The sequence below is a fragment of the Zonotrichia leucophrys genome, chromosome 4, assembly GCF_028769735.1.
Source record: "Zonotrichia leucophrys gambelii isolate GWCS_2022_RI chromosome 4, RI_Zleu_2.0, whole genome shotgun sequence".
NCBI lineage: Eukaryota > Metazoa > Chordata > Aves > Passeriformes > Passerellidae > Zonotrichia > Zonotrichia leucophrys.
This window is the reverse complement of record NC_088173.1, coordinates 18,875,274-18,896,273: the sequence shown is the minus strand read 5'-3', so window position 1 is coordinate 18,896,273 and position 21,000 is coordinate 18,875,274. Positions and strand designations below refer to the sequence as shown.

The 21,000-nt window shown below is 38.8% G+C and overlaps 1 protein-coding gene across 1 annotated transcript; it reads right to left on the bottom strand.

Annotated features, from left to right (window-relative positions):
* Positions 1-2,845: 2,845 nt before the first annotated feature.
* Positions 2,846-19,733, bottom strand: AADAT (aminoadipate aminotransferase). The gene is made up of 14 exons (XM_064710659.1): positions 19,473-19,733; positions 18,535-18,603; positions 16,714-16,882; positions 15,518-15,650; positions 14,760-14,834; positions 13,215-13,424; positions 12,630-12,695; positions 11,387-11,469; positions 10,043-10,139; positions 9,165-9,226; positions 6,836-6,900; positions 6,239-6,345; positions 5,510-5,611; positions 2,846-4,321 (listed from the first exon to the last, which is right to left on the bottom strand). The coding sequence occupies exons 2-14, from the start codon at positions 18,599-18,601 to the stop codon at positions 4,280-4,282; spliced, it is 1,278 nt and encodes a 425-aa protein (XP_064566729.1). The 5' UTR covers positions 18,602-18,603; positions 19,473-19,733; the 3' UTR covers positions 2,846-4,279.
* Between the last annotated feature and the right edge of the window lie 1,267 nt (positions 19,734-21,000).

Here is a 21,000-nt window from a genome sequence, read left to right as displayed (position 1 = left end):
GTGGCAGATTTCAAAAGTACTGTCAAAATGGGAAACGACCGGGGACCAAGACCACAGGTTAATAACAGAAGCACTTGGTGCAGTCCAAGACAATGTGTCTTTAGCTCTCAGTTGTATACAAGCACAGTTATGGGTGCAGGCAACAGCAGCTCTGATCATACGGGAAGGGAATGAAGGTAATTTTCCAGCTGAAATTCGGAAGATTGTGTGGGATAATGCTATCGATTTTGAAAGGAAGTTCCAGTCTTGGTGGACTATGGTGAATTTCACCTATGATCCCGTTTATAATGTAGCAACTGCCTTTGTGCTTACCATACGTAATGCCACAGTTTTTGTTATCCATCCCATCATTGCCCTAGGGTTAAACCATGAAAAAACAATACTCTATCCTTCAGAACATAGAGTGTGGGCACGAAAGGTGAATGAAAAGTGGCAGACAGTAAATGTAGAGTCCTGCATTACTAGAGAACAGATGGGATTCATTTGTGAGAGCAACACTATTAATGCTCAGGACGTGTGCCTGGACACTGAACAGAGTATTTGTCACTTTGAAGTTCATCCAGTCACCGACCAGAAAACTGTGCTTGTATATACTGGGAATGGATGTGTGTGTCTGAGGACTGCCTGTGCTGCAGTAAAAGTTGATAGCAATAATGTTGTTCTGTCTAGTAGAAATCATTCTAACTTTTGTATTTGTAATTTTGTTGAGATTACCGGGTGTGATTTTTCGTACTTGGCCCCAGTGACATCCCACCAGCTGATTCAGGCTAATTACACGATGTATCACAGACTACTACCTACCCCTATTGGGATGAACCTTACATTGGTAAAACAATTAATTAAACACCAAGACCTATTGGAAATCTTGAAAGAAATTCAGGAGAGTGGAAAGAAAACATTAATTACTGTCCAACATGATACAAAGGAGATAACCAGGGTTCTACAGAGAATAAGACAAGATATGACTCATCACTGGTGGGATGTGATCTTTGGATGGTCACCAACTGCGAATGGAGTCCTTAATAAGTTGTGTCACCCCATTGTAGTTTTATTAATATTAGTTGGGATAAGCTTAGGATTGTCTATTATATTGTTAATTTGGAACTGTAAGATGCTACAACAAATAGCTGTACTCACCTCTTTGTCAAATGCACATGGTAAAGCGCTAAAAGATACTTATTGTCATGGAAATTTTCCTTAAGTAAAAGAATTTACTTATTTCCTAGGAAAGGGGGGAATGAGACAGAGTAATCCATCCTGAACTAGGTAAAGTGTCTAGGAGAGGTGAAGGGTCTGTGGAGCTAAAGCTGAAGGAGAGGCCGCATTCCAGAGACAGCAAGAAGACAGAGAAAGAAAAACAGAAAACCGCGAGGTCAATCTGCCCCCGACCTAGGAATTCCTTCGATAAAGAAGAATTAGTGCTAAATGTCGCGTGGAATGAATATGTATGAACTTAATTTGAAACTGTATGCATATGCATTTGGAAGGGGGATAAAAAGGGGACTCGGAGTCTCCAGGGGCGCGCACGCCTTTTGGGAGGCTTGCGTCCGACGCGCGTCGTAATAAAGGCATACCGGGCTTTACAACTTTTACAAGTTGTGAGGTTTCTTCCTTTCTCCGCAAATCAGGTAGATTTTGAGGAGATTAGAGAAAATCTTTTGAAAATTCATTGATTAGGAGTGCAGCTCCAAACTTTTGAAATATATCCTTTTTATCCCTTACTTTTGGCTTTAGGGAAATAGCTGAATTAATACAAGTGACATGACTGGAGAGAATGCCATGTAAATGAAGGGCTCTTGAATCCAACAGATTATGCTGGTGTGTCTTCCATCATTTCAAGTCTTAAAACCCAGCTAGGATATCCTTCTCAGAGGTAATGAAAATGCATGGCCTTTCTTATAAAGCTGATGATGATTTCCTTTGTCTTTGAAACTTGTGAGTCCCTGGGATTCTTGTTCACAATATGCAAGCATGACTGATAGCCACAGAGTTTGAACCATCTGTGCATGTTGCTTTCTAAAAGCCCTCTCTTCACATCTATTATGTGGGAACTAATCTAACATCTATGGCTTATCACAGACTTGCTAGGGTAATAAGCAAGAATAGCTCAATAAAAAGAGATAAAAAGATACAAATGGGAAACATTATGCCAATTAGGAGGCAGAAAGAAATAACACATTTATTCATTTGGCATAACTGCTGTTACTTGAAGATAAAGCCAATATTATATTCCAGATAGTTACCCTTCTGAGTTACATCACCCTAAAATTAGTGCTGCTCTCCTAAAGGGATGCTGGCTGCTTTAAATGAAAAAGAGTTCGGGTCAGACTTGCCACTAGCCAGAGATTAGTTATTGATGGGATTGTGTGTGATGTGACCAACAACAAATGCAGACAATAAGGTAATAGCATATCTGTAAAGGATAAAAAAAAGTATGGTGGCAATTGTAAGAAAATAATTGTCTTTAATTACTGGAAAATTGTGTCACCTGGGGCCCCTATGGATTAGAAACATCTTTAAAAAGAGATGAACAAAGAAATCCAGGAAAGAAAAAAAGCAGAGATGCAAACGTGTTGGTTAATTCTAAAAAATCAAGGCAGTTTTCTATTTGCTTGGGTGATAAAGTGATTTTTCTTAGGCATTACTAAAAAGCTTTTAGCTGTTTGTTTTCTTGTTGGTGGGTTGCCTAAAATGTCTACAATGTACCTGTACTAAGACAGTAACTCTGGCCAGTCTTCCTCACAAATACAGAAACTAGCTTATTTTCTTATTAAGTAACATCTTCCAAGTTCTTGGAACTATGTTGAAAATAAGATTTCATATAATCTACCAAGAAAACTGAAGTGGTCTTTCCATTCCTCTACTTTATTAGTAGTTTTTGTGGAGATACAGATACTCAGAGAGTTTATTAAATTATGCATCCCATATAAGGCAATAAAATAATTTGATATTGTCAGAAGTACTTTATCTACCTCTGTTAATGCTTGATTTATTGGATGAAACTGCAAGAAAGTATTTTAAGTTTATTATTAGCCAAATGTAGAAAAAGGTCAAAGTTCTGTGTACATCAAGGAACAGAAACACTTTGATGTTAATTTTTCCCAGACCATATTACAGCATATCTACTTGTTATGACAATCCAGATCTGATATATTATAATTTCAAAGTAAAAAGAAAATATAATTCTGAAGGTATTCTCCACATTCTATACATCTATAGGTAATCTTCTAGCTGTAGCCAGATTTGTTAACATGTTTCTGGGATATTAATTCTTGAAAAGAATAAGCAAGGCCTTATTCTCTCCTTGTGACTTCTGTGCTTTGCAGGGTTGTGCAATAGTTTCCATATTCATTAGAAGAAAAGTGAGGTACAGCATGGTATTCCTGGGAACAGTATTAGAAGAATGAAAATGCATGTTTCTTTGCATTTTTATTCAGAGTAATTACAGTTCAAACACTGCAACTGTTCCACAATGTCCCCTCTTCACTTACGTACACTCTCCCTTCACAACCACCTCTGACTGAATAACAAGGAGTAGTTCCTTTAGTACTGCCACATGCCTTGGCAAACCAGAGATTTTCTACTACAGGTACCGAGTAATTATTCACAAACTGAAGGAAAAAACCAGCAATCAGAATACCTTTTACAAATTAGAGAATACCCTTGCAAATTGCAATGGACCTCAGTTTATTTGTAATCATAGCCTCATTTTATTGGATCAGTTTTAATTTTTTAACATAGTTACATGAGCTTTACCTGACAAAACTTCAGTAGAATTAAATACTAATCCTCAAATCATTAAAACCAGATGCCATACAGAAGGACAAGAATGGAAGTGACCCATGAGACAATCCCAACATAAGATTTTGGAGGAATGTATCAGTTGATATTAATAGTGAGAAGTAATAGTGGCTAAGACCACCTCAAGTCCAACTTTCTAAGTAAATGATTTCTGTTTCCCAACTCAAATGGAAAACAAAAGTCAGAACAAAAATCAATTTAAATCTAACAAACTCATGGATTTTACAGGAAATAGAACATTTTTGGGTATTTTAAATGTTTCTGAATTGAATGCATTTTGTAATGCAATGTCCAGTCAAAAAAAAATTAGGCAAATTGTTTTTTACTTTCATTTTCAGTCTTTTTTTTTTAGCTGAAAAGATGTAAGGAAACATCCACTGTATTGTGCTTGCTTATAAAGTGTTCTGATGAAATCCAAATGTTAATAACTATTTTCTGGAGATGATTTTTATTACTGCAAGAGCTCTATTTAGCTTTTTCACAAAGATTCTTTTATAAGGTCAGCCAGTCTCTTGAAGGCCTGCAATGAAAAATATGGTTCACATTTATATTTCAGCATTACATGAATAGGGAACACGTCAAACCTGTAAAGCTACTGAAACTGCCCTAACCATATAGAATCAATATTTTATAATGCAAAGTTCTGCTGATATTCTTTCTTTTCCTTTTATAAAATCATGTATGGGGTTTAACTGCAAAAAGCTTCCAATTCTCTGATAGGAAATAAAAGGCAGAGATTTCTGAAACGGAAAAATGCATATATTGATGTTCAAAGGTTATTTGGAGGTCAGATATAACTTCTAACAAACTAGTGATGCCTAAAAGAGGATCTCTTTTAACTTAGTATTACTGCCCAGGGACTCCAAAAGTGAAAAAAGGGAAGAACAGTTGAGTGGGGAAGTATCTAAAAATACAGCTTGACTGTCAATAGCATGGTTATGAATTACTTTAACAATAAAAAAGGAAAAAATAGAAGAAATATAGAAGACCTACACTGGCAATAGAAGCAGTTATCTGTTACAAGCCTTCATAATGGCATGAAAGTACAACTACAAATACTGGACTCTTTCAAGCACCCCAATCAAATCAGCATTAAATCCGCACAAATAAATGTCTCCTATCTTTTCTCCCACTGATTTTATAGATAGAGCCAAATAACATCAAAAATGCTCCTAACGCACATAAAAGATTAGTTCCTGATAATAGTATCAGGAATAATAATAAAGAAATAAAAAATAAACAAAATAAATAAAATAATAAATAGTAAAATTATGCTTGTATGTAAATTGTATGAAAGAAAACAATAGTCTTTCTTACAAAGAATTTTCAACACACACACAAAAAAAGAACAGAGGTAATTCAATCACAGAATGTTGGGAATCCAAAGTCTTAAAGATACAGGATGCCTGCTAATACGTAAGCAAATACTCTGGCCTCAGTAAAGCATTTATAAATAATGTCTGGGAGGTTCAACTGTGAGACACTGTATGTATGAGATACACAGAAAAATTCGGTATCTTGCAGATTATTTGGATGAGTATCTTGCTTAAGGAACAGTTAATACTGCTGTGAAAGTACTGCTTAATCACCTACAGACTAAAACCTCTAACATTTAAGAAAAAATATAAGGAGAAGGATGTAAAAAATAAAGGAGCATTACTGTGTGAGAAACTGTCTTGATAAGAATGTAAAGGAAAGAAAATCTCACCAGATCCATCTGGGCAGGAGAAGGTAGAGAGAAGGAGGCTCTGACATAAGAACTAGGCTCTGAACTATCAATATTGAATGCTCCTCCAGGAACCAGTAATACCTATGAAAAAGTGATTAACACATAGTTATTACCACTTCTATATTTTTAAAACACTATGTTGAATTAAATTTGAGAAAGCTCAGTGCTTACAGACTTGTGTGAACATGGTGTAATATATTCCTTTTTTCAAAATGAGAATACAAAAATATGCAATCTGTAACCAGACTTTTCATAATAAAACCAAGGGGTCTTTGGTTTTGGTTACCAGGTCTTGTTCATATCATCACAATGCTTAGAGGCACCTGGGGTGTAGCTTACTCAGTGCTGGATCTTACAAATTGGAGAAATAAACCCAAACTTAATTTCTGTCATTAAAAAAATTTAGTCAGCAGCCATGATATATTTAGGTATATATATTAATATTATATATATGTCATACATAATGACATTGTACCATATGTTCTATTGATTTCAATTTAAGTAAACTGATAAAATATCAGCATCTGAATGGAGTCATGAAAATATTTTGTTAGTCAATAACTATGCTGCAGTGCCTGACTTGCAGACTTAATAATGGTGCACAGCAAGTCCCCCTGCTTTATTATGTGTGCACATATGGAAAGATACAGATATTTTATCCCTCCCTTTTTTTGTTTTAAGATCACAAGTCATTAAATCATGTCATACTTCTTTCTTCAAAGCCTTTTCCATTATCAGCTGCTGTGTATCAGAAATACCCTTAATTTTGATCCATAAGAACATGCCAGCAGCAGGAGGGTACCATTCTGCCAAGTCTAGAGAAAGAGAGAGAGAGAAAATGGAATCAAGGAAGAAACTTATGCCCCACTTCTAATGGATACATCATAGATTCAATGATGTTTTAGATTTGCTGATACAAACATTATTATCACTATTGCTATAGCGATTTTTTTGTATCTTCTTCTAAATTAAGGTCACTATTTTTGAGATTTTTTGAAGACAGATATTTTAAATATCGAAAGTATGAGAACATAATGAAGTGAAATACAAGCTCTTTGTAAAATTGCTTTAAATAGTAATGTGGTGAGCTTTTTTTCATCACCATCTATTTCCCTGTCCTACCAGAAAGCACAAAAATGCAGCAATAGAGTATTTGTCCTAAGCTTAATATTTAATGCAATTGATTGCTTATAGTGCTTATCTGTCACTTCAGTCAAGAGATGAACGTCAGTGATTTTTCTTGAGCACAAAGATGATAAATAGCTAGCAAAAAAATGTAAGTTATTATCTGTGTTGCACTCTGACCTTTTAACCACTTGTCAGCAGCAGTGAGCATTGCATCCCGCTGGATCCTGTAGAAGTCCACCACTCTGAAAGCAAATTATCAATTCAAAGTCATGAACTCATATCCTTCAGGGTCTATTTGTTTCTGGAGGCAGAAACAAAGCTTTCCTACTTGAACAACTCAAGTGAACAAGCACATTTAATAGAAATATAAGCATATCCTAGGTGGGCACAACAGAGTATACTGTGTATATAAAACTTTGTATATGTATCCAAGAAGTCTTTGCTGCTTCACTGCGCCTCCAACAGAGCACTGATCAACCAGACAGAGGAAGTGCCTGTGTGGCTGTTTCTTCAGCTTTACACATATTACAAATACCTTTTATATACTACATCCAATCTGTCTATTATAGCAGTGGATAGAAATCCTGTTAACAGTATTTACTGCACAAAGCACACACACTGAAGAAAATTAGGGACTTTAACATATGCAAAAGCACAGACTTAATATTTGTGCATTTGGGTTGAATTTGTGTAACAGGTACTCATAGAAATTACATTTAACAAGGTAAAAAGCAAATTATATGATGAACCTGTCACAGCTATTTGACAGCTTCCCCTTTCTAAGCTTTTGGACATATCTCCTTCATACTTCAAGTAAAACTTTCAAATAATATAATCTCTTACTGGGAAAAATGACCCTAACCCAGGTTTCACCATGGACAAGTCACATGCAGTGGCTTTTGTCAACATAAAATGACACAGCTGTGCAATAGAAGGCACAAGAGAAATGCCTGATACTGAGTTCATAATTCAAATGCAAATGTGTTCCCATTTCTTGAGAAAACATCCTTAGTAATTTGCATACTTTACATAATTTTACATTTGTAATTTTAAAAATACTTTCTGAACCAATACTTTTGATTTATGGATGTATTTTATTACATCTGATACACAAACACCAATACCTCCAGAAACTTAAACAGCTTTGGGGCTCAGTATATCTATTGCTACATTCTATATGAGAGAGTAAATCTCCTTTGTGCAGCTTTTACCAAAATTGCAAATCCTGTTACCATTTAAATTACATGTTGAAAACACAACAATTACTAAAGTGAAACATTCCCAAAGAAAGTAGCTGCTCCAAAAAAAACCAATCTTCTACTCCAAAGCCTGATCTAACACCTCACCCTTGTACAAGTGAAATCAGCTGGAAGAGATTGCAGTCAGCTGTGAGGCTTCATCAGTAAGGTTATAAAGTACTGCAGCTGCCTCACTACAGCCCTGTTTTCATTTGTTTAAGTGGAAGAACAGCCTCCAAGCTTGATCAAGGCTGCCTTTTGACCTACAACAAAGAGGTAAGTGAAGAGATGCATTTGGGATTTATTTTTTGGGAACTACTGAAAGTTGAGCTAAAGTGTGGTCCAAGTTCCTAGGTGAGATTTCTCTTTATGCTCCTAAATCTTAAAACAAAGCAATGCTAAGGCTGATGCGTCTGGTTTGATTCTTTTTTCCCAAATATTGCTGTTAACAGTATGAACATCAAGGGGACACAAGTGGCTGTTACAGTGAGATATAAGAACTTCTTGCATGTTTTGCTCATTTTGCTGTCACAGGCCTTTGCAGAATGTAGCACACTCCTACTGAAGTGAGAAATTTGTGGCTCTAATGATATCCAAGTAGAGTGTATAAAATGAGGTACTGACTGTCAAGAGAAACTATGCTCTCCTGCATAGTAAATGAAAACTAAATGTGTGTCAGTCAGTATGCAAGAAATGTCTTGTGAGTCAGATGGTAGCCCAGTGCTCTTTAACAGTGAGAGGCAATGTTCAGGCAATGTTTACTGTGTGTAGATAAACTTCACTGTTTTTCCATCAGTATCCCCAGTCAGGAGATCAAGGATGGCAAGAGTGTAAATTCCTGCTAACTTAGTGAACTCCCTTTATAAAGGCTATGCTGACTCTTTCACAATAGATCCTGTGCTCAGAGATCTCAGCTTTTGCTATAGACCCTAACACTTTAGCAGGGATCCAAACTTTTTTCACTGGCTTGATGCTTCCAGGATCCTCTCAAGCTCCCTTCAGGTAGGAGCTGCATGATATCTGTGCCAATGGACTGGTGGATTGTCTGCCTGGAGTAGGAGGTGACATGCCCTGACCTGCCTGTCTGCAACCTCACACTGTGTCTCTTCAGGGCTCTTGGTGAACCCAGCAGTCTCGATGATCTGTCTTGCCTACTTGGCCTAATACTGGTGCAGCTCCTCCGACTTTTTTGCTACAAACAATGTTTGCTGTAGGCAACAAGTAGCAGAATGACAGATGATGAAATTCAGCATAGGACATAACCCTACCTGTCTATGTGCTCCAAGAAACCCTTTTGTCCCCATTGCTGAAGGAGCTGTGATATCATAATCTAAAGAAATAAAACACATCATCAATACCATGTTTTAAGCAGGACTGTTCCACAATCATCAAAAGATCCATGGCCAGATGCACTATTCAACATTCCCCAGACATGAAATTGCATGCGGTGTCTCTGGGAGCCCTAATAAACAGAGGTGCCAAGGTTATTATTGTCCATGTTACTGGTGTCTCCAAGGACCATGGCACTGGTATTTGGAAGCTGGGGTGGGGGGAAGGGAAAAATGGATGGAGAGGTAAATATGGTACATGGGGAGAAAGAGGAAGGCAATGTATATTGCCTTACCTTCCTGTCCACATCGGCCTCTCCACTTTAACAGGGACGAACTAATGGAGCTGGAAGATGGAAGCCGTATTTAGATGTGTTCACTGTCTCCTTTCCTTAGTACTAACCATAAAGGGGCTGTAGTTGTCAGCTTGCTTTGAAATGTCTTTGTGGGCTGCCAGTATTGTTTTAATTGAAAAGTAGAATAAAAAATAAAAAATGAGTGTTTCTTCCATACTGTGCTTTACATTAAGGTTTTTCAAAAGAACCTACCAGGAAGAGATAAAGTATTTCAAAACTTGATTCTTGAAATTTGAGGGTTAAGGGATATCAGCTGAACTATCCATGCACTGGGACAACCCTCTAGCTCTGGTTCTATGATGGTCTCTCTTCCTTTGGCAGAATTGACAATGCATGTGCATAAACAAAACTGTAAAAGTGCAGAGCAATTATGAAAGTACAAAGCTGTTTGCTTGCAGTTTCTTGTAACTTAGGATATGTTGTCTTCTCTAAATACAATTCATCTGGTGGCTTGGTACTTGCCTGTGTGAAAGTGCTGGTGTGCATTGTTGACACCTGAATGTGTAGAACAACTCTGTCAATGAGAGGCTTGGGACCCGTCAGAAAACCAATTCTTAAACTGGAACCAAACAAACAAAAAGTTACCACAGAAATGCAATGTGCTAATACTTTTCTGAGTTATATGTGGGAAAACATGCAACAATTTCATTGATAGTGTATGGATCTCTTATGCATTCAAATTTATCTGTATCTTAATACTGCCCTCAGGTTATACAATTTAGAAGCTGAGTATCAAAGTAATGAAATAAAAACATTTAAGAAGTTTTAATGCTTATAGTAGCTTCTTAGTTATGAGGCTTCAGGACAAAATCTATGTTTAGAAGCTATCTTCTGCAACCACAAAGATAACATGAATCAAAGGGAAAGAAAGACAAGTTTTCCCATAATAAAAGATCATGAATGCTCAGGCTTTATGACAAACAGGTAAGTGGCAAATTGCTTTATTCTTTCACTCCCTTTCAGTACTGCAGAAGGAATGGAATATAGATTGATAAACTAGATGGTTCCTTATGATTCAATTCTTATTACCCATCTTTACAGATTGGCTGAAGTTTTTATTTGAAGAAAAATGGAGCCTGTAAACTCATACATGTCTTTGGAAAAGATAATACTGTGTCATGCCATTTTGTGGTGTCAATTCTGAAAATGCAATCACACCCAGCATTATGTTGTCTCCTCACTTTCTCTAGGATGGGTTATAATCCACTGTCTGCCAATGCAGACTTCACATTATTTTTTTTATATCTATTAGGTTAACAGACAAAAGCAAGCTAAAAATCAAATACATCGACTTGTGTGAAATGGAAAACAGCCAAGTTGGTTCTTTTTCTGGCAGGTGGAAACAACCTGAAAGAACTGGAAAGCTAGATATCAGTACAACCCTATGAACAGTTTGTTAAGAATTATAGTTTCTTTTCTGTGTAACAAGTTCAGGGAGTTTGCAGGAATACTAAGCTACAGATGAAAAGGGAAATGGAAAAAAAAAAGAGCGAAAAGCTCCTAAGATTTCCAGGAACAGAGCTGGAATCCAGCATCTTTCTGCATAGATTGTGCCTACAAGAATGGGCTGCCTGGGGGGAGAGGCTTAGCTATCTGCTTCAGAAGAGAAACAGAACCTGGAGTAAAATGACTGCCAAGAGATGACATGAAAAGTGAGAAGAGTGCAAAAAGCCGTTGATTCTGAAGCTCATTCCAGAAGTGGATAGTTAGTAAATGAGAAAACACCATGGCATGTCTCATCACTTCATATGAAGCCTTGCATCTTAAGTGAATAGGCAATGCTAAGTGGTCTGCAGCTGGCCTTACCCAGATGAGAGAATTTTAGAGAAAGAGTCGGTCCTGATAACTCGGCCATCCACATCCATTGAGAGGAAAGTTGGAGCCCATGGCTTGGAATAAAGAATAAAAAACAAAATTCAAGGATTTTTGCTAGTAAGGATTATAATGGAATTATTTTCTTTACTAGGAAGACACAATTAATTTCTCAAATGTGTGTGCCAAGGAAAACATTTCAGTAACTTGCTAACAAGTGAGTGCTTAGCCTAGCTTTCTGAGATGTGATTACAGTATTCTGTGAACATCTTCAAGAAATCAGCTTTGTTATTTTTTGATGATTGCTTAGCCCACTGTTCAGCACACAAGTGTTCAGTTTAAGAATTGGTATGATGCCATAAGAAGGAGAGAGAAATGATGATTTTTCTGCCAAGATTTCTTGTGGCGTAAAGAGGTATTGCAATTTCTAAAATGGAGCCTTGTAGCATTTTGCTTTGCTATATTAAAAAGTGAAATCAGAAGATAGGACCAAATTGTGAAGATCTGAATCCAGCATACCTTTTATTTATCATGATTCTGTTTTTACACCTTTTTCCCTTCATTTTCTTACAAAGCTTCACAATACTATTCAATAAGTGTGGCAGTTTTATTGCCTCCTTCCATAAAAACATATTTCAAAAGAGAAAATGCTGACCTTTATCTTCTACCAATGTTTTAGTGCTTTTTAAGACCCATTTTGATTTCTGACGTTAGGTGCTTTTAAAGACTTGAGGAACTGCAGATTCACATATGAAATTTGCAGAAAATTTACAGGAAGGGAAGCTGCCTATCCAGTGCCATTATATGTGGTACCTGGGAGAACTCCCAGATTCTCCAAAAGGCAAAGGGATATAGTAGGTGCAGAGTATGCTGTCTTCTGCTGAATGAAAGAAGAGATGGGGAGAAAGGAACATTAAGAGGGTGAAATTTTCAAAGTGCTGCTTCAGTGACATACTTGCTTTGCTCTGAATGCAAAGTCTTCATCATTTTCTGATTACTGAAAAATTCTATCCTGTATGAGGCTTGAGGAATTTGAACCACTAATTACCAGGGTATAAAATATCACAAAGGGGAAAATTACTGAAAGGAGCACAGACTGTCAGGCCTACAACTGCCTTGGTAGGACGTGAAGAAGAGGCATGCAGGAAGGTTCAGGGCTCAAACCTTAGTTCTCTTGTGAAACCTTAGTTTCTCCCCAGAAAATAAGGTGTTATAAGGATTATGAAAGAAAAATTACCTTTTCAAATTGAAGAAAGTAGTAAGGATCATCTTCTATTATGAGAAAATCATATTTTCTTGCAAGCTGAATAAGTTAATAAAAAGTAACAAAAGAAATAAGAGTTAAAGATGCTGCAAATTCAGTCTGGTGGATTTTTTTTTAACCAGCATCATATTATGATTCTATTGATTGGCCATTCATTATCTAGAAGCTCCCATGATAAGAAGCCTTCAAGTACCCAAGTTAGATATCAAAAAATTGTAAGAGTAATCATGGTACGTATAGTACACAGACCCTTGTATGCAACTGAAGCTCTGTTCCATGTGGCATTCAAACCGTGCGGGCAACATGCAGTAAGTCCTTTTAGAAGCCCATGGCAAGGTACCAGCTGCCAGTGGGCTACCATTGAAAAACAATTTACCTAAGGCATAGTCTGCCTCTGAAGAGCTGCTGTGGAAGAGATTCTGCTAGAAGCAGTTCTAGGAGGACTGTTTGCTGGACCAATAATGGGCCTGAATAGCAAACATAGGATATCTTCAACTGAAACAAGACTGATATTTATCTATTTCCACCTACAAGGTTCACAAGAACACAGTTCCATACCTGGTAAATCTCCTTTTTGCGCTCTGTGGTCAGCGAGTTGCCAGTTGGGTTGCATCCATTTGGAATAGTGTACAGGAATTTGGGGAGGTGATTGCTACAATTTTTTACATCCTCTGGGCTCCAAGCAGACAGAATTTCTTTTAAAGCTTTTGGAATAATGCCGTGTTGGTCACTAGGAATATTAATTATATTACAACCCAAAGGTCTCAACTGTTGATAGAAAGAACAAAACTGTCATAATTGTGTAATTCAAAGGCCTTCCTTTTGTCATTGTCACCATAACATTTCATCAATACAAAGTCTTTCTTTTTGATTTTATAGACATTTCAAGCTCCATTTGCTCATGAGTCCAATAAAAGTTTGCCTGAATTTGCTGTAAGGCTTGTGACACTTACCACATTTTTTTTATTATATTACTCTTATTATATTATATACTCTTTATTATATTACTCTTTATTTGTTCTAGTAAACCAACTCAGAGGAAATGGGTAACTCCTATGTTCAATTGCTGCTCTTTTCTAGGAAATCAGGTTTGGTTTTTCAAGTGAAAAGGGAGTTTGTGAATCTGAACTGCTCTCACCACAGACAGTTAGGGTCATAGCACCTTTGTTTCCTACTGACAATATACACTCTACTTTGGTGGAAATGTCAGAGCTTTAAGCTACTCTTCCCTGACAAAGGGCAAGGCATCTGTTCTCTAAATAGATAAATTCAGCAATAAAAAGGAGAATGAAATGATGCTACTGCAGTGACATGTTGACAGCAGCATGAAAAAATATAGGTAAAATACCAATGAAAAAGCTTGCAGTCCCTCCTCTGTGGAATTTCAATTTCTACCATGTAGTGCTCTGCATTTTTAAGTAAAACTGCAAACTGCTGCATTGTCAAAATACATTCCTAAAAAAGTACAGCTGATTAGACTATATATTCAAATATAGGACAGTAAGCAATAACAAATTTTTTTGATGCAAGGGGGGACAACTGAATTTGTGGTCTATTTATTCTAACCCTTCTTGAAACTCTTATGCATTTTGAGGCATTTAATTTTATATTGATTAAACTACTTTTCAGAAGTAAACTTTGCTGCTTTTGTACAGTTCTCCCTAATTCATATCTTTGTACTCATATATGGCTGCTTCAGGCCTATTCCAATATTACACTATTTATATCTCTTGTATACTCTGATCATTAAATACTTCAGGTAAACATGCTGACATGTTAACACACTCACTTGTTATAAATTTAATTCAACTAAACTAGGTCCTGATGGCTTTCTTTCCAGTCCCATATGTGATCCTAGCCCTGGAATGAACTAGTGTTTGGAAGAGGAATTTCAAATAGCTTTCACAGAACTTTTAGTAGTTCCTTCAAACCTTCTATGAATTAATATTTATGAACTTAACTAGTTGGACACTAAAATCTTGAGTCTTAGATATGTTTTTATGGCAAATACAGACAGTGCTTGTAAGACTGCAGATCAGGCATTAAACTACTGTTTAGTTCAAATGTAACCTTGACAATGTTTTGTAGCTAAGGAATACTTACAGCTGCTAGTGTCCCCGAGTATGTGGGTGCATCCAAAAGGATGTTGTCTCCAGGATTAATGAGCATTTCAAACACCTGCAAAAGAAAATATTCTGTTTTAAAGATTGGTCAGTTATTATACATGTGCTTTGTACTTTTGACTTCTTAGTGGGGTTAAAAACCTTAATTAGATACTAGTAATTCCCCAACCATATCAATATCTTGTCTGTGAGAAAGACAATGAATGCATGAAAAATCTGCTTTAGAGCCAAATTAAGATCAGTTACCAACTTGACATGGAAAGAGAGTGCTCTGAAGCACCCTTTCTACTGTATAAATTATAGAAAGAAACAAGTAAACAGCAGTGAGAGTGGACTGGAAAGGGTAATTATTTCAGCAAGTAAAAACCCCAAAAAATTAGGAAGTAAAAATGAGAAGAAACATTTAAAATAGAATTATGGTAAAGCCTCTATGCATTTATTATTGCACTACTTGAGTAACATGATATGTTATCTTATTGCATGTCTTCTGCACAGGCTCTTTGGTCACCTGAACTTTCATGCAGTCCTGACAGTCTAGAATGCCACTCCAATTTTATTGCATTTCCCTTATCTTGTGCATAAACCCAGAGTAATTCATATCTATGGAGAAAGAGTACATGAAACAGTACCCTGCACACAGTTACAGAGAGCACCTAATGCTGAATATAGCTGAAGTGATGGAAGAATAAACATCTCTCTGAATGAAATGCTTCTAACATATGAGTCTTTTGGTCTTACTTTACACAAGCCTTCCTGGCTGCCAGTTGTGACACACACTTCCATCTGTCCTTGCTCAGGGCTGTAATTGGCTGTGGGGGGATCGTGTAAGTTCCGCTGGAAATCCTTCAGCCAAGACAACAGCTCTGGGATGCTGAAATGTGAATAAGAAGGCATATCTCAGACCTTATACAGGCCAAAGCTAGTCTGTTCCTCTAAACCCCTGCCAAATCTAGCATGCAGTCCTGAGTTTAGTTTCAACTGTCACACAGATACACTTAAATGCAATTGCTATGACTGCTTTTTCAAATTTAGAAAATGAAATAATTTAGAAATAATTTAGAAATAATTTCTGCCTTTGGTCCATACACCAAATTATCATAGTGAAATCTGGGCAGAAATTATTTGCCAAGGATGAAACAAGGTGGAGGCTGAACAATACCGACTCCCAGAAATGATCATTCTGTACTCAAATCTGGCAGTGAGCCAAAGTTCTTAATGCTGCTTGTAACCTGCTGCAGATTACAAGGATTTCCAAAACACGTTTTCAAAAAAAAATCTTAAGATCTTGTAGGATGTTCACAAATGGCTGGTTCATTTAAATGTTAAGGAAAGTTTTAACTGATGCCCCATGTATCTCTGTAGGTACCCCAGTCTTTTTGCAAACCTGTCCTCACCTGACTCAGTGCTGTCTGCCGAGAAGTCTACATGAGCACTGAAGCAATATAATGATATGGAATATAATGATTTGCAATTTTTGTACCAAAGATGACAATTCTATAAATACCTCCACTCAACTACCACAAGTTCTACACGCTGACTTTAGTATATGGTGCCAAATGAAAATAAATACTCCAAAACATAGAAACGATGTGTTGTAATGCAGTATTTTTTAAATAAAATCTGATTTGGGTGTCTGGATTTTCAAACACAAATAGTTGGAAATGCTTTGGCCTGAGAAATACTAGGATTAGGGTTTTAAGTGGATTTTTTTTTTCTTTTTACATAACTCATTGCAAGATTTTCCACTGGAACTCAAATGTAAATAGTGAGGCAAATTGAAAAAAAAACCCCATGGGTTTTGGGAATAACCTATTTTTTGAAAAAAAGGGCTTTATGAGCAGGTTTTAAAAACACAGGTGACTTAATGCAATAATAAAGGATATTATGATGCTTAGCTTCTGGTATCTTGAAGTGCAAGCAGCTGTGACAGATACCCTGCTGAGGCTGAGTACTGGAGAGCTCTCTTCATCAGATCTTCCCCAATCTCAATAGGTGTTCCATGTCCAATGTCAACTGTTGCCCTCTTAAATGGAAAGACATTAGGATTTGGTGCCCCTCCAGCCAGAGAGATAAGAGATGGAGGAGACTTCTGCATCAATTCAGCTAGAGTAAAAGGAAAACACCTTGGTTACAATTTGATTATTACAATGGTGATCATTTCCTTTAATCAATATCTAATAATGGCCCAGAAAACATCTTCTATTTTTCAGTTTACTTGTTTAACTATCATGAATTCAAAAGGATAACTCCTTAAAGTTAGCTTTCTGCTTGGATTAAATAGGTGTTTGGGGGCCCCAGGAGGGAGATACTGCTAGGACAGACTAAAACAAAAAATAATTTTAAGTTAAAAAAGCTATTTGTAATTTATTTTGAAACAATCTGGACAGCTCTGTTACAAAAACTGTCATGACTGATGTCTTCTGAGCTTCAAGAATTTAAAATCTAAATGATCTTCTGTTTAGACTGACTTGAAATGAATGGTTTTGTTTTTTGTTCTGTTTTTCATTCAGTCTCACTTCAGCTATCTGTCAGCTATACTGACAGATGATTTTAGCTTTTCTATAAGGGAATGGAAATGTTTCTAGCAGCCCAGTTTTAGTGGCAGAGGTACTGTGTAAGTAATTTGCTATGAAGAAAATCTTAATTCCTGCTTTTAAGTCACAGTTTCACAATCATTCAGATCCAATCTATGCAGTGCAGACCAGACCTTAATCCAGCAAGGGCACTTGATTGCATTAAATCTAAGAATTCCCAATATGGCATTCATGCTGGCTCGACAGTTTTACATCAGATATGAGAGGACAGATGACACCAGATCTGGCTTAAAAGTGGCCTGTTACAGAGTTTATTTCCCAGTACTTATTAGCAGACTTGAACATAGGAGTTAATTCTTATCAGTTATTTCACCAATTTGTGTTTTGCCTGTGACTTTTGGCCTGGTAAAGAGAGATTTACTTTGTCATCAAAACTGCAGGCTCAGTATGTCTATCTACAGGAACTGTGCTGCTTAATACTTCTGTTATGATGCATATTAACGTACCACTTGAAAAAGAGGCTGCCTAGAGTGAATTACATGATTTTGCTGTACCTGTGTGAAGCATTTTAAGCAGAACAGCAAACGCCAGCCCCTTACCAAGAGGGGAAATTGACCCCTGAAGGCTTAACTAGTGATGTATGTCTCATGCTTGGATTCTGTCAGGTCTCTGTGGGTTTCAGCTGAGTAAACAAGCAGGCAGTTAAGCTCTTCCATCTGTCACATGGAAGACAATGTAATGTTGTAGCCTAAAGATAGATTAATATGGAAAAGGGAAGTGTAGTAATACTGGGTGGGTGGGGGTGCTGAGGCATTTATAGACATGAACAGGATACAGTAAAATGAAGTGGAAAGAAACCTGCAGGGACTGAATTTCAAGTCACTAGCAGTTGCCTGTTCCTGGACATACAACATAAACTCAGTTGCAAACTGTGCCAAAAGCCTGCGTTCAGAGACAGTAGCAGAGACTTTGGAGACACTTGTAAAAGCGATAATTCTAACTCATCTGTCTGGATGGGATTCTGAAATGGTTCAAGGCTATTCACCTTCTTTTTCTTTATACTTGCTTGGCATCTCTGCTTGACAAAAGTGAAGTTGCTTTGTCATCTTACAGCATGGTTTTCTTTCAAACCTTTGAAGTCTTAAGCCATGATACCCCAGCACAGACCAGAACATAGAATGGTACTATCAGAGAAACTGGGAGGAAGGGACATGTACTCACTCAGCAGTCTTATTGGAGATGCTTTTCTTGCTGCACTCACAGTGGTGATGAACCTAGAGTAATTCATATCTATGGAGAAAGAATAATTAGTTGGACATGAAGCTAGAAAAGGGAATAAGAACTGCAGTGTGCTTTTAGTATGTGCATCTCCCACAAATAATACTTTTGATCTGGGTAATTTGTGGTATGCCAGTGAGCAGGAAAAATCCTCTTTCCCCTCCCTTTACTGTCAGCTCTGGAGTTTTAATGGCAAATTACAAATCTGAAGATTTGATGGATCTTAAACAACCACCAGCTCATTTTTAGTTAATGAGAAGCCAGCTTTATTTAGCTCTATTAAGCACTGCATTTGAAGTGCTTTTAGGATTGCAAGCCATCATTATAAGTCACAACACTTGTCAAGTTAGAGGTGGGGTATTTTTTTGGAAAGGATAATTAAGAACGTCTTTCAAATGCATCTGATGAGTGTTTTCCTCCTTTTCCCTGGTGCCCATAGAGTTCGCTATCTAGTGAACTGCAGTCCGGCAGGAAGCACGATGGCCTGGAAACGCCACAAGAAGGAATCTCCTGTGAAGGGACAGCAGGCAGGGAAATGAAATGGAAGGCCACAGCAACACGCATGTGCCGCCAGTTACCAGAAACGATCTACCGAGTAAGGCCGCTTTGAACAAACACATCTCGTGTTTCCCAAAACCGCCTCCCGAACTCCGCTTCCCCCGCTGCCCGGCACGGGCGCGCTGCTGCCCGTGCACAAGGGCGGGCTGGGGCTGTGCTCTCAGGGACAGCTGAGCGCCGCTTCGCCGCCATGCCGAGACACCCCTGCTGCCTGCCCACCCCCAGCTCCCCGGAGGGGGCACCGAGCCCCCGGGGCCATCCCGAGCTCACGGCCGGTGCCGCCCCACTGTGTGGAGGGTTCGGCGGCGGCTGCGGGCACCTACCGGCGGAGGGCAAGGAGCCGGCGGCCGGACAGGGGGCAGCGGCGGCCCCTCTGTGGGCATAGGCCAGATTAGCCCCGCTGTGGGCGTGTGCCGGGCCGGCCCCGCTGTGGGCGTGTGCTGGGTTGGCCCCACTGTGGGCACGGGCCGTGCGCCGGGCCGGCCCCGCTGCGGGGCGCTGAGCGGACACGGGGCCCTGGCCTGCGCTGCCGGCTGCAGCGATTGGCGGCGCGGGCCCGAAAGCGGTCGGTCCGTGAGAATGCCCTAAAACGAGCGGCTTCCTCACCGGCTCCGTCTGTGTAGTGCCAGCGAAGCGAGGGCAGGAGCCCGATAGTGCGGGGAGAGGCGGGGGCAGCGGGCAGGGGGCACTGCCGGGGGCTGGGCAGCCCCGGGTGCGGCCAGGACCCGGCCGGCAGCGGCGGGGTGAAGCAGGAGCTGGCAGTGAGGGAAACGGAGGAGAATCACAGAATGGTTTGGCTTAGAAGGGACCTTTAAGATGATCTAGTTCCAGCCCCCCTCTGTTAAATACGGGACCAGACTCCTGGTACTAAAAGCGATCTCAGCATTTATTATAAGAAAAAGAACGGCCTAAAGCAAAGGGCTTGCGGGCCGAGCCGGGGTGGTCGATGGATGCTGCAGCGCCGGCGCTGGGTCTTCAGCAGCGAGGTCCCCGGTGTTCCAGGTGGAGCGGCACAGCTTCCCTGGGTCGGATGCCCCTTTTTAACCTATTTTTTGTCCCTTTGGATTGGTTTCTTTTTGGATTCTTCATTTGCGAGAAGGTTTTAGGCGGTTGGTTGGCCCATTACAGTTTTGTCCAGGTTGGCTCATTTTGCCTGAGGAGTGCTGCACTTCACTTAGGTGTATTATGGTATGTTGCGTACCGTATTTCTTATAACTACCCTTTTAACCCCTTTTACAATATAAGAACCAAACTAACAGTACATGCTTAACGATTATGAGCTATTTTACAACAGTTTCTAATTGTTAGAAGGCAATTACCTAAATTTAGGTAATTGCCTTTCTAACCTATTTTTAACACCCCTGCCACGGGCAAAGACACTTTCCCCTAAGTTGCTCAGAGTTCCATCCAACTTGGCCTTGAACACTTTCCAGGTGGAGCATTCATAGCTTCTCTGGGAAACCTGTGGTAGTGTTTCATTACCTTCACAGTTAAGATTTTCTCCCTATTATCCAGTCTAAACCCACTCTTTCTCAATTTGAAGCCATTCCCACCATTGGGATGCCCCACATTGGCAGGTGTAAAAAGTCCCTCTCCAGCATTCTTGTAGCCCCCTTTGGGTACTGGAAGGTGCTCGAAGGCGTCCTTGGAGTCTTCATTTGAACAATCCCAATTCTTTCAGACTGTCTTTATAGAAGGGGTGCTCCAGCCTTCATGATCCTCCTGTGCCCTTGCTCCAACATAATTTCTGTGCTGGCAGCTCTCTGGATGGGAAGTCTTGTAACAGTGGAGTAGAGGGGCAGAATCACCTCTTCGTAATGGTAATGGTCACTCTTTAATCAACTTCATGAT

Coding starts and splice junctions, on each gene's coding strand:
- AADAT (XM_064710659.1), bottom strand. CDS start 18,601: ATGAATTACTCTAGGTTCATCACCACTGTGAGTGCAGCAAGAAAAGCA. Junction 11,470..12,629: donor ACTTTCTTCAATTTGAAAAG/GTAATTTTTCTT, acceptor CTTTATTCCAAG/CCATGGGCTCCAACTTTCCT. Junction 6,346..6,835: donor TGCTGACAAGTGGTTAAAAG/GTCAGAGTGCAA, acceptor CTCTTTCTCTAG/ACTTGGCAGAATGGTACCCT.